The sequence below is a fragment of the Anopheles gambiae genome, chromosome 3 (assembly GCF_943734735.2).
Source record: "Anopheles gambiae chromosome 3, idAnoGambNW_F1_1, whole genome shotgun sequence".
Taxonomy (NCBI): Eukaryota; Metazoa; Arthropoda; class Insecta; order Diptera; family Culicidae; genus Anopheles; species Anopheles gambiae.
In genome coordinates, this window is record NC_064602.1 from 35,464,764 (window position 1) to 35,478,086 (window position 13,323).

Consider the following 13,323-nt stretch of genomic DNA (forward strand, 5'->3'; position numbering starts at 1 on the left):
CATGTGGGCGCGCTTGCGTACCACGTGCCGCTGCCGCTGCGGAAACGGATGATTTACCGGAGTCCGGAGCGACTGTTCGGACCGAATTTTGTGTGTTCTATAAATATAGGTGAAGCAAATGCGCTCCAGCAGCTGATCTGAAAGAGGAGGGCGAATGTTTGCATTGCGTCAATGTGTATATTTACGCGAACAGAACGGAGCGCATTGGTACAGCTTTTTCTGAATGTGATTACAGCTTAAATGGTTCCCAGTGTCAAAGCAATTTGGATTGCGAGCTGGTTTCTATATGGGCATGGTTCTCGTTCTATCCCTTGTTCCTAAACAAGCCTACAATTTAAGCGTATATCACGCACTGTGCACTCCCCCTTTACTGGGGAGCCACAAGAAATGATTCATTGAATGAGTACGTATGAGGGCTTCTTTTCGAAAGAGCTCGTGCAGCCCACAATCACAAACCTATGCAGGCCTGAAGCACTAGCGACTAGGATTAATCGGTTAGTTAGTAAAATGTGAATGTCTTTCCCTCTCACTCTACATATATCTAGCCTTCCGCCATTTCGTTCTTAAGCTTTTCCACCTTCAGCGGCAGCAGGCTGATCATCTCCTTGCAAACGCCCAGCTCCTGCGCAAACAGTGGCCGCATCCGCTCGTCCTGGCAGCACTCCACGAACCGGCTGTAGTAGAACAGGCTGTTTTCGGTGTTTTGCAGCTTCAGCCGCTTGTCCGGCGTGATGATGCGGTAGTACAGGCGCCCGATGTGAAAGAACGCGTACAGTATCGGTTGCATCTCGTCCGCGTCAATCGTTTCCGGCAGCTCCAGCGTGTCCAGCTCGATTTTGTACGATTCGATGAACTTTTTAAAGTTCCGAATGCTCTTCTCGCTCAGATGGTTGATTTTGTTGAGCGCGTGCGGTGTTGGCCGATCCTGCATTTCGTCGAGCTGGGAGAGCTTCACGTTCAGCATATTGGAGTAGGTCAGTCCCAGCTCGTACCAAGCCTCTCTGAAAACGGTGGAATGTTAAAAAAAGGTTAATTTTCTTGCTTTGATATGTCTTCTTTTACGGTAAAAATTACCTGCAAATGGTTTGGTAGTAGGTTGCGTTCAAAATTTCCACTATCTCCTCCAGCTGGTCCGCACCGCGCTTAAACAGCTTGCACTGATTGCCATCATCCTCCTCGAAGAACGCCAAATGCTTGTACAGCGACGCAACGTCCTGCAGAATCTTCGCATACTGTGACGCTTCCGTTTCCTTCGTGTAGTACTCCTTCGCTTTGTTCAGCCAGGACAGCGAGTTCAGCATCACCAGCTTCGCGTCGTCAAACGTGAGGCAGAACTCGTCCGTCACCTGGCCCTCGTACGCGGCCAGATCGAGCCCAACGAAGCGGTCCATCTTTTTGACCGGCGTTAGCGGCGCAGCTATCTCCCCGTGTTCGTTCGGTTCGTCGTCCGCGCTCAGCCGTTCCTTCGAGGCGCACAGAATGTGCAGCCCATACTTGGCCCAACAGCGGCCCACGTCCGCCATACGGTATCGGAGTGTTTCTTCCTTTTCCGCCCGCTCTGCCGCATTGGTTATCTTCTCGACCACCTCCGTCTCGTAGCGATTCAGCATAAACGTGCTGGCCGCAAGCAGATGCCGTGCCTGGGAGAGATGATTCTTGGGAAAGTAAAACTGAGACAGGGTGGCGGCGTTCAGCGCCCAATCCACGTGCTCGAACTCATTGTACTCGAGCTGGCGGCGCAGCGTCATGTGGCAGTATCGGGCCGAGTCGGCCAAATTGTCCAGAAAGCCAAACACCTGCGCCAGATAGTACAGCGTGAGCGTGTGGTTCGATTCGAGCAGCTTCAGCCCCTTGCCCTTCTCCACCTCTTCCTTCGTGCCGAACAGATCGGCCATCGTGAGCGGTTGCCGGTCCAGCTCCTTCGTTTCGCAGTAGATGTCCTTCGCCTGGTCGAGGTACTGCTTCGATTCGGCAAAGTTGGACAGATTGCAGGCCATGATGCCGAGCTGGTTGAGTATTTCAATGTGCACATTGATGGTCGGTTCCTTGCCGCTGTCCTTCTCGATCAACTCGAGCGCCTCCTTGAGGAGTACTTCACCCCGTGGTTCCTCCACGAAGATCGTTATCTTGCCAATGTCTTTCAGAATGTTGGCGTGTATACAGCGTACGGTTGTGGCCACTTCACTGTCCTGGTCCAGTGCTTCCGAGAGCGTTTTCACCTTTCGCAGCGCACTGTTCAGCAGGTCGCGGGCGGTGTAGTGCGAACGGAACGGTTCCGTCGGTGGGTCATTCTTGCTTTCCTCGTCGATGTAGCGGTGTGCTTTTTCGTAATCTTCCCGAATGTCGGAAAGATTTTCCTTCGTCACTTTCATCCTGCACGGCTGGTTTTGCTCGATAATGGTTGGAAAACGGAGTGCGTTTTGCTGCGAGCGGAGAAAACAACAAACATTGATTTTGTTGTTGTGCGGTTGACAGCTCCTGCGCATGGTGGGAGTGCCAAGTGATTTTACCTTTCAAAAATTGGGATTCAGTGTGGTGGAATTGATGGAAATGAATTAAAAAATGTTGAAGCATATTTAGAAGATATTTAGAGATGAATACAATATTATCTGACGATTTAAAATAAATTTTTCCACAACCCGCTGATTGCACCAACGTGTACACGCTGCTTCATCACTGCCCATTTGGAGCTGTCATTTTCGCGTGGCCAGCAGGCGCCGCAACGGCGAACACATTTTTGCGCTGTCAAAATCTTTCCTCGTGTGATTTCGCTCGCCCCCGTCTTGTTCTTTTTCGACATCCCGTGGCGATTACACGCGTTTGCACCCGCTCCCGCTTGGGTTGAAAATTTTCCTTGCCTAACCGCGCTCTGTAAGTACATCTATCTGTATTTTTAGATTTTCGTGAAACCACCGCCAAAGAAAGCAAGAAAGGCTCATTGTTTTGATGCGGTCTAGTGGATTTCTTTTATTGGGTCGAAACACCCCCCAAGTGTAGAGCTGTGAATCTCGCGGGCCAATCATTAGTGCTCGAGCCAAGCGGTGGTGTGGTTTAGCGTTTTCAAGCAGGTACAGCAGACAAGCGCTCTCTTGATAGAGTGGGGGGGTGATGGGAATCTTTTTCCCGCCCTGACCAAATTTCCGATCGTTGTGAAGTGAATATCGAGCATAGGCTGACTGCTTCGATTTTGCACCGTGTGGCGTTGACCCAGTTTCGGTGCCTAGATACTGCAAGGGAGCATTTTCGCCAACTTACGTAATGTGCTCGCGAAACAAAAAGGGAAGAAATCCCTGTGTCAACGTAATGTGAGCTTGGCCTCCGCCACGAGGACAGAGCAGCAGCCACCGAGATAAGGTGCCTTCGTGGTGCAGGCCTTGAAATATTTCGTCGCCATGACGACAGTGGGATGGATCAAAGCAGAAAATCCCTACTTTGATGGAAAAGAATAATGTAGAACAATAATTACATCACACGTGAAAGGTCATTACGTCACACGCTGTGGCTTAAAAAGGGTCAAACTCCGCACGGGCAGCGAAGGGCAGGTGACCTTGGTGTGATAAGGTCTTGGTGCATGGAGGGGGAGGATTTAACACCTCTAGAAGTCGCGGAAGTGGTGCGATTACGAGCGTTACATGGAAATCCTTTCACGCCACTGATCACCTGATTATCGGCGGAGGGTGGTGGGGTGGTGAAATTTACCCTTCCCACAGTTGCATAATGTGTTGCAATGTTGCACGTGATTGTAATTGATTGCATTTATTGATTTTTTTTCGTCTTCTTCTTTCAACTCCTCTCCACAGTCAAATCTTTAACCAACAACAATGGGTGTCCCAGCTGGTGATGTTGAGAAGGGCAAGAAGCTGTTCGTGCAGCGGTGCGCCCAGTGCCACACCGTCGAGGCCGGTGGCAAGCACAAGGTCGGCCCGAACCTGCACGGACTGTTCGGCCGCAAGACGGGCCAGGCCGCCGGCTTCAGCTACACCGACGCCAACAAGGCCAAGGGCATCACCTGGAACGAGGACACGCTGTTCGAGTACCTGGAAAACCCGAAGAAGTACATCCCCGGCACGAAGATGGTGTTCGCCGGTCTGAAGAAGCCGCAGGAGCGTGGCGATCTGATCGCCTACCTGAAGTCGGCCACCAAGTAAGGTGCATAAGGGGTCGAATTACCCGTGGGGGTGTGCGGTGGTGCGCGTGGTGTACTGTTAAGAACGGGTATCGGTGTCCTAAATTCAGCCAAAACACTGCTACAGATAGAAGAGAGAAATAAGAACACACACACACTCACTCAAGCTTCTTCTCCATTGAGATTCGGAACGTTTAAGATCAGCAAAAGAACCGTAAGAAATAGGAAACAGACAGATAGAGAGATAGGCATGAGCGCACAGAGAGAGAGAGGGAGAGCGAGCACCCTTTCGCCAGATGGGAAGGCTCCACACCCCACCCCATCCAAACGATTAGGACAATGTCTATGTAAATCTATTTAATTTAATTTATGCTAGAATTAAAATAGTTTGACAGAAATCGGTTTTTGATCGATCGCCGGGAAACTGGAGGGAGGAGAAGCGGGGGCAGTCGCGCGTGTGTTTCGACGCACGGATCTTGTGTGGTGCCACGGTGGTGGCACGGTTCTCTAGCAGACGATCCTTTCCAGCGATTGTTTTTGCGTGACTTGGGAGGATCGTTCTGTAGGATGATGGTGCGCGTGGCATCGGCGGTTCGGACTCAATCGGATCCGGTTTAGTTCAATTTTCAGCAAATCGAACGTTGTAGTATTATCACTATCAAAGAGAATTGTTTTCAACCCAAAAAACGGAATGAGGTGTGACGCTGAATAAAAAACACGGAAACCAAAACAGTAAAACAGTTGTTTCGTAAAATTGAGCCAAATGGAACTGGGGAGCGTATGGGGGGATATGCATACAATTTCGTGGAAAAAATCTTTATCATTTGAAGATGATGCCACCGAAACATCGCGAAGGAATTGGTGGGGGGTTGAAAAACAGACCCCCGGATAATCGAGAGCGAGTAGGTACTGACCGACTTTCTAATGCAGTGTCACCCTGTGTTGAGTTTGTGGAATGAAATTATTTATTTTTTAGAATTTTAATGAATTAAGGCAACATTTTACATACATTATTAATCAAGACAATTTTTTAACGAATTCGTAGTTCAATTTTGAAGAAGAATTAAAATAAATTGATCAAAGTGGTGATATAAATAGAGATGAAAAAGATGACATGGCACAGTGGGAGGTTTCCATGAGAATCCTTCCTTTTTTATTTCGATAATTTTACGAAAAATATGCTCAAAATGGTCTAATTTATTTTTTTAAGACACATTTACGCAATTTGCAATTTTATTCATTTCATTCAACGCTTTAAAAAATCCCAAAATAAATTGTTTTGATTTCTCCACAGCGTTTCCATTTGTCATCAAAACTGTCAAGCGGCCCCGTCCGTGCACGAGCTCCCGCTGTGCGCCAGTGAGAGTGCAGAAGCAGCGGAAAATCGATTTTTATCCTTAATCTAAACGCAAAGCGAAGGCTCCCCGATTTGCGTAAGAAAAGGAGCAGGCAGCAGTTTGCCAGCACACAACATACAAACACCGAACGGAACATCCTGCCCGCAAGTGAGATCCCGGTTTCGAAGGGTTGTTGTTCGACGGGGTGCTTTAGTGCTGCACGATTGCAGACCGTGGTGCATCGGTATTTTTTTCCGAACAGCGAAGAGAAGACACAGTAAGGGTGGGTAAGCATCGCTCGTCATCATCATCATCCGAATCTGTGAATCGCACGAAAAGCGTCATCGTCAGCAGCAGCAGCAGCATCGGTGTAAAAGTAGGCGGTGAATACGGGATTTCGAGATTCGTCCGGTCGCGTCAGGTCATCCGGCGAGGCTCGGTATCAGGGGATGGGAATGGGGGAGGGGGAGACATTTTCTGGGCGTCAATCGTGTGTGGCGATAGCGGTGTAATTATGTGGTGGTTGTAACAACGGGCGTGTGTGTGCTTTGCTGGCGAACGGTACATAATTTGCATTTGCGCTCCCCAAAGTGAAATCCCGCTGGGAGTGTTCCGGGCGGTTCTCATGGGCTTTGGAGTTGCAAAAAAAACGAAAATCGAAAATTCTATTCATTTTGTTCACGTAGTAAAGTGTCCCATTAAAACGGTGTGCGGTACCGTGGTACAACAGTAGTGGTCAGAGGAGCGGGGAAGGCAGTGCGTGTGTCGCGTGTGGACATGGAAGAAAGTGACTCTCCCAGCTTCAATGGCGGTGTCCGTGGCAACGTTCTTGCTTCCCAGCCTACTTGCGCTTGTATGTGTGTATGTGTTATTGTTATCAGATAATTGAATTAAATTCTTGCTCTTGTGGCTTGTTAACTGCAGCCTGGATGGATGCTGGCGAAGAGGCGTCTAGAAGTCGGACGAGATTGATATGATGCTGGCGCGGCACACAGCATATGTAATAGCAAGAGCGACTACGATAACTCCCGGTCAACTCGGGATGTGTGCGTGCATGTGCGTGTGTGTGTATGTGTACAGTTTCATGTTGCAAAGACACTCTCCGAACCGCCCCGCAAAGAGTAGGCGCTGATAAAACATAATTTCTCCCTGCAATGCTGCTGCTGCTGATGCTGCCGATGATGCGATGACGATGACTGGTGTTGTCGTAATTAGCAAATTGTTTCTATTTACACCAAATGACATCTTCTCACCTTTTTTTGTGCTTTGCAGGTGGATGCATCGTGCTGAACTGACAAGAGAAGCAATACTTTACATCAACGCTTACACGCCCTAATCGCGGCCGTTGTAGTTCATCACGAAGAGAGGGCGCAGATACGTTGTGACGACAGCAGACGACGACGACGTGGTCGCTTCCGGTCGCGAGCAGCAAAGACGCGAGCGTGTGTGTGTGCGTGTGTGTACCGGGGGGGAGGGTATTGTGCTTGCGGTGTAATTGCGTTGAGTGAGGAACAAGCGTAACGAGTCGCCGGCTGGGTATAAAGGGGGAAAGCAACCGCATCCAAGATGGCACCGGTACGTGGGGATGGAATGCGCGGACTGGCCGTGTTCATATCGGACATCAGGAACTGTGAGTGTGACGCCACTAGGGGGTTGTGGGTGGAGAGGGATTAACTCGGTTGACCTATTTCTAATTTTCGCTTCTGTTGTGGCGGACTCCTTCAGGCAAAAGCAAAGAGGCGGAAATCAAGCGCATCAACAAGGAGCTGGCCAACATTCGGAGCAAATTCAAAGGGGACAAAACGCTGGACGGCTACCAGAAGAAGAAGTACGTGTGCAAGCTGCTGTTCATCTTTCTGCTAGGCCATGACATCGATTTTGGCCACATGGAGGCGGTCAATCTGCTGTCCTCCAACAAATACTCGGAGAAACAAATCGTAAGGCCGCCACGCATCATTAAAAAATCATGATTTTTGGTTTTAAAATAACAATTTATCTCCTTTCCCACCCCACCAGGGCTATCTGTTCATCTCGGTGCTGGTGAACACGAACAGCGATCTGATCAAGCTGATCATCCAAAGCATCAAGAACGATCTGCAGTCGCGCAATCCGATCCACGTCAATCTGGCGCTGCAGTGCATCGCCAACATCGGCAGCCAGGATATGGCGGAAGCGTTCTCGAACGAAATCCCGAAGCTGCTCGTGTCGGGCGACACGATGGACGTGGTGAAGCAGTCGGCCGCGCTGTGCCTGCTGCGGCTGTTCCGCACCTGCCCGGACATCATCCCGGGCGGCGAGTGGACCAGCCGGATCATCCATCTGCTGAACGATCAGCATATGGGCGTGGTGACGGCGGCGACCAGCCTGATCGATGCGCTGGTCAAGAAAAACCCGGAAGAGTACAAGGGCTGCGTCAGCTTGGCCGTGTCGCGCCTGTCCCGCATCGTGACCGCTTCGTACACGGATCTGCAGGACTACACGTACTACTTTGTGCCGGCGCCGTGGCTGTCGGTGAAGCTGCTGCGCCTGCTGCAGAACTACAACCCGCCGACGGAGGATCCGGGCGTGCGCGGTCGGCTGAACGAATGTCTGGAGACGATACTGAACAAGGCGCAGGAGCCGCCGAAGAGCAAGAAGGTGCAGCACTCGAACGCGAAGAACGCGGTCCTGTTCGAGGCGATCAATCTGATCATACACAACGACAGCGAGCCGAGCCTGCTGGTGCGGGCGTGCAATCAGCTCGGCCAGTTCCTGAGCAACCGCGAGACGAACCTGCGCTACCTGGCGCTGGAGTCGATGTGCCATCTGGCGACGTCCGAGTTTTCGCACGAAGCGGTGAAAAAGCACCAGGAGGTGGTGATCCTGTCGATGAAGATGGAGAAGGACGTGTCGGTCCGGCAGCAGGCGGTCGATCTGCTGTACGCGATGTGCGACCGGTCGAACGCGGAAGAGATCGTGCAGGAGATGCTGAATTATCTCGAGACGGCGGACTACTCGATCCGGGAGGAGATGGTGCTGAAGGTGGCGATCCTGGCGGAGAAGTACGCGACGGACTACACGTGGTACGTGGACGTGATACTGAACCTGATCCGTATTGCGGGCGATTACGTGTCGGAGGAGGTGTGGTACCGCGTGATCCAGATCGTGATCAACCGGGAGGAGGTGCAGGGCTATGCGGCGAAGACGGTGTTTGAGGCGCTGCAGGCGCCGGCCTGCCACGAGAACATGGTGAAGGTGGGCGGCTACATTTTGGGCGAGTTTGGCAATCTGATTGCGGGCGATTCGCGGTCCGCGCCGATGGTGCAGTTTAAGCTGCTGCACTCGAAGTACCACCTGTGCTCGTCGATGACGCGCGCGCTACTGCTGTCGACGTACATTAAGTTTATCAATCTGTTCCCGGAGATTCGCGGCACCATCCAGGACGTGTTCCGGCAGCACAGCAATCTGCGGTCGGCCGATGCGGAGCTGCAGCAGCGCGCGAGCGAGTATCTGCAGCTGAGCATTGTCGCGTCTACGGACGTGCTGGCGACCGTGCTGGAGGAGATGCCGTCGTTCCCGGAGCGCGAAAGCTCCATACTGGCGGTGCTGAAGAAGAAGAAGCCGGGCCGGGTGCCGGAGAATGCGGAGATACGGGAGACGAAGAGCCCGGTGCCGAACAGTCACAACAATGCTCACAGCAATGCTCAAACTAATCACACGTCAAGGTAGGCTGGGGAAATTGGTGGGTTTTGGTGGAATTGGGAGGTGTTTTATCGTTGCTTGCTTTGTTTTGCAGTGCGAACAACGCCAACGCTAGCTCGGATCTGCTCGGGCTCAGCACACCACCGGCCAGCCAGTCTGGCACACTGATCGACGTACTGGGCGACATCTACAGCACAGCCAACGGCAACAGCAATGTGGTTAATAATTCCAAAAAGTAAGTTCACATTGAAACAACCAATGGCACAGTAAACAGTAAAACAACATTCTTATCATCTTATCGCACAACTCTCATTTCATCTCCCTTTTCCAGATTCGTTTTCAAAAACAATGGCGTCCTGTTCGAGAACGATCTGCTGCAGATCGGCGTGAAGAGCGAGTTCCGCCAAAACCTCGGCCGGCTCGGGCTGTACTACGGCAACAAGACGCAGACGGCGCTGCAAAACTTCGTGCCCACGCTCCAGTGGTCGGCCGAGGATGCGCTCAAGCTGAACGTGCAGATAAAGGCGGTCGAGCCGACGCTGGAGGCGGGCGCCCAGATCCAGCAGCTGCTGACGGCGGAATGTATCGACCACTATCTCGGCGCACCGTCGATCGTGATCTCGTTCCGGGTGAGCGGTGGGGCGCCGCAGAAAATCACCGTCAATCTTCCGCTCACGATCAACAAGTTCTTCGAGCCGACCGAGATGAACGCGGAATCGTTCTTCGCCCGGTGGAGAAACCTGGGAGGGTGAGTAGTAGAAAAAGGGACAAAAGTGACGAAGAAAGGGTCAATTTATTTATTTAAAACGTGATTGAACAGTGAACAGCAACGAGCACAGCGCGTGTTTAAGGCCCAGCAGCCGCTCGATCTGCCCGGCGCGCGCAACAAGCTGACCGGTTTCGGCATGCAGCTGCTCGACAGCATCGATCCCAATCCGGACAATATGGTGTGCGCCGGCATCATTCACACACAGGCCCACAAGGTGGGCTGCCTGCTGCGCCTGGAACCGAACAAGCAGGCACAGGTAAGGGAACTACATGTTTTGTATTGTATTCAGTGTTGCTAAATGTCATGAGAATCAGATGATAATCACCAACCGAAAACATTGAACATATCCGTCAAAGCCTATATTCTGACTGACAAGATGAGTTAAATACCGGCGCAAGTATAATCGTGATTTTTTCTGGCTGCCAAATGCCACTGTTTCAGTCACCATGACTGACACGTAGCTCACGTACACAAGTGAGATGATCAGAAGTGAAACTCAAACAGTTAGTGGACAATCCCATGCTTGATGATTTTGTAAAGCACCCAACTTTTGGTCACTCACTTGGTCATGACATTTTCGAACGGTGATAATCATGACATTCTTGAATTATACTTAGCGTTTAATGGCGTCCTCAGCAGCATAATGAGCATGCTTTCTAGCTCTGTCTGCTTTGATGGTCTGTCGTGTCAAACAGAGCGAGAAACAAAGCTCATTTTGTTGCTTAGGACCATTCGTACGCACCGCATATCTCCCCGTGACTATCGTGATGATCACCGACAGAAAATGTCACGACCAAGTGGCTGACCAAAAGTTGGTTGCACAAAATGTCACCAAGCATGTGATGGTCGCAACAACTGTTTGAGTCTCACCACTGATCATCACAGTAGAGCTCGTGACGCTTAGATGATTTTGTTTCAGCCGGAATATGTCAGTGACATTTTGCAAAACTGGTCACAGCCAAAAAAAGTCATGACATAGTGACTGTCCAAGCGATGGTCGCAAAAATGTCATGTGTGACTGATCACAGTAAAGTCGAACAGTCATGACAAAGTGACTGACCAAGCGTTGGTTGCACAAAATGTCACGAAGCATGTATTGGTCACATCAATCGTTTTGAGCATCACCTCTGATTATCATAATTGAGTACGTGACGCTGATATGGATTTGTTTTTTTAGTCAGATTTTTTTATGACATTGTCAGTGACATTTTGCAGCACTGATTATTATGCTCCATTATTTATAATTTATTTTTGTCCATTTCAGATGTTCCGTTTAACCATTCGGTCCAGCTTAGAGGCGGTGACGCAAGAAATCTGCGACCTGTTGGTGGATCAGTTCTAAATGAACAACTCCGCACCGGCACACGTTTGTTCCAAGTCTAGAGACGGAAGGATATAGAACTATAGATGCATACAATAATCAATCAACTAATGAGAAATGATGTGTACAAGAGAGAGACTGCAGCAGAAAGGTAATAATGGTGTGGTTTGGTGGTGCCCAAGGCGCAATGTTCTTTTACCCTCCCTCCCCCATCCCACACGGAAGGTGGAAAAAGCTGTTTATGTTGTATCGATATTTGTGTATGCGTGTGGCTTTGTGGTATGTGTAAATGTATACATATACGTATCGTATGGTCCGTAAAAAAGAGGCGGAATAATGCCATAAGTACTAGTTGAATGCGCCTACCCCGCGGAGGCGGACGGAGGGTGCTAGTGATGATCAATGACAAGATGGAATGTCCTTTTGGCACAAGAGGCGATTGAAACGAATAAGTTATCTTGTTCCATTACATGTTAAACAGCGGTAAACGGATTTGTGTTTGTGTGCGGTACATAGCAAACGAATATGTACAATCGAGCACTCCCATCACCCCAAAACTAGAAAGGAATTACGGAATAATTCGTAAGCCAAAGTACTTCCGTTGTGGTTGTACCACGAAATTCGTTGCCAGGCTTCCCACCACCAAGGCAAAAAGGGGGCGTTCAAACAGGATATCATTCGAGATAGCAAGATGCGCTACCCGGGGGGGTGGAGCAAATGGAAAACCCGATAAATTAATATATTAAATCAAGCTAAATAATTATCTATTGGAACGTAAACTTAGAGCGGCATGTGTGCAAGCGAGAAGGAGCGAGGGAGAAGCAATAATGGAGTGCGCAGCAAAAGAGGAAAGTAGCGCTGGAACAAATTACTTTACCCTGTGTGTACACATTTGACCACAGGCCACAGACTTTTGATGATGGTACCGTTTGGTTCCGAAGTGACGCGCCAGTAGGAGACATACAAGTAGTAATCTCATTCTCAACGTTTAAGGGGCGAATAAATGACAAAAACCGAAACGCAGTAGTTTCCTCGTAGAGTTTAGGAAATAAAACAAACCTTTCCCTACACACGGTGACACAGAGGAGAAATAATTGACACGAAACGTAAGAGCGAAACGTGTGTGTAAACATCGAAATTGAAGCAAAACACCCAATCAGGCGTAGGGAAGAGCAAGCTAAAGATACAAACACACACCCCCTGTTCCCTAAGAGCTAACTCAATGTAGATAAAGCCCCGTTTGAAAAGGCGCCGACGCGCTTGTTGTTGCATGTAATGTTGGTGTAAAGTAATTAACGTAAATCATCATAAAAGCCCAGCAAATGACAAAACTGTTTAGCCTGCAAAATGGAAGGCAAATGGTGTGTGTGTGTGTGTGTGTGTGTGTATGTGGGTAGTAAGCATTATTATGCACGTCTGCTGCTTCCACCATGGGTATTCTCCCATATCTCTTGCGATCGTTGTGTCGTTGAAGAGATGAAGACGAAGAGTTGGGCAGACCGAGCGACAAGCGAATTCCAATAACTCTGCGGAAGGGCCACACCCCACGGTACTGTTGCAGCTGCACAAAAATAGTGCTCTGAATACAGAAGGACGAAAGGGGGAAGCGATTTTTGCGAATTTGTGTTTTTTGCTTAGTATGTGAACATTAGTTTCCTCGAGAGAAGCAGAGCTACTACGTAACGGACACCCACGATCGATTTAAGTTTTCGCTTGTGTTTTCGTTCGCTTGTCCACGATAACCACGATTCAATGTTGACGCATACACTTGGAGAGATAGTGACCGTGCAATAGTAGTAACGCCGCGCGCAGTAATGAGGTTTTGCGAGCGATCGTGCGATTTGGAATGAAGATCGCTGAACCATCTCCCGAAGAAGAAGCACGCAAGCGAGCGAGCGTTAGCAGAAAGAGCAAGAGATTGATGAAATTATGTTTTTATTGTTGCAAATATACATATAATGCACTAACTAAGCAAGTTGTACATTGTAGAAAGTTGTATTTAAACGAAAAAAAAACAATGCGAAACAAACCTAAGGCGCGCAGGCAGAGATACAATTTTGGGGGAGACACTTATCGATCGATCTAAAAC

General features: G+C 49.6%; 3 protein-coding genes across 10 annotated transcripts; 2 read left to right on the plus strand and 1 right to left on the minus strand.

Annotated features, from left to right (window-relative positions):
- Nucleotides 1-157: 157 nt before the first annotated feature.
- LOC3291989 (KIF-binding protein) lies at nt 158-2,473 on the minus strand. The gene is made up of 2 exons (XM_559710.3): nt 1,075-2,473; nt 158-1,001 (listed from the first exon to the last, which is right to left on the minus strand). The coding sequence occupies exons 1-2, from the start codon at nt 2,370-2,372 to the stop codon at nt 542-544; spliced, it is 1,758 nt and encodes a 585-aa protein (XP_559710.3). The 5' UTR covers nt 2,373-2,473; the 3' UTR covers nt 158-541.
- Nucleotides 2,474-2,687: 214 nt separating this feature from the next.
- LOC1271373 (cytochrome c-2) lies at nt 2,688-4,864 on the plus strand. 3 transcript variants are annotated; one of them, XM_310154.3, is made up of 2 exons: nt 2,688-2,871; nt 3,801-4,864. In XM_310154.3, exon 2 carries the CDS (start codon nt 3,822-3,824, stop codon nt 4,146-4,148), a length of 327 nt encoding a protein of 108 aa, XP_310154.1. In that variant the 5' UTR covers nt 2,688-2,871; nt 3,801-3,821; the 3' UTR covers nt 4,149-4,864. The 3 variants fall into 3 exon arrangements, with proteins under 3 accessions (XP_310154.1, XP_061513902.1, XP_061513901.1); XM_061657918.1 differs by having other exon boundaries at nt 2,791-3,480; XM_061657917.1 differs by having other exon boundaries at nt 2,791-3,068.
- Nucleotides 4,865-5,436: 572 nt separating this feature from the next.
- On the plus strand, nt 5,437-13,252 carry LOC1271372 (AP-2 complex subunit alpha). 6 transcript variants are annotated; one of them, XM_061653838.1, is made up of 8 exons: nt 5,437-5,746; nt 6,736-7,093; nt 7,189-7,400; nt 7,480-9,167; nt 9,239-9,379; nt 9,476-9,892; nt 9,965-10,169; nt 11,178-13,252. In XM_061653838.1, the coding sequence occupies exons 2-8, from the start codon at nt 7,030-7,032 to the stop codon at nt 11,253-11,255; spliced, it is 2,805 nt and encodes a 934-aa protein (XP_061509822.1). In that variant the 5' UTR covers nt 5,437-5,746; nt 6,736-7,029; the 3' UTR covers nt 11,256-13,252. The 6 variants fall into 6 exon arrangements, with proteins under 6 accessions (XP_061509822.1, XP_061509823.1, XP_061509824.1 ...); XM_061653839.1 differs by having other exon boundaries at nt 5,450-5,750; XM_061653840.1 differs by having other exon boundaries at nt 5,450-5,740.
- The last annotated feature ends 71 nt before the right edge of the window (nt 13,253-13,323 follow it).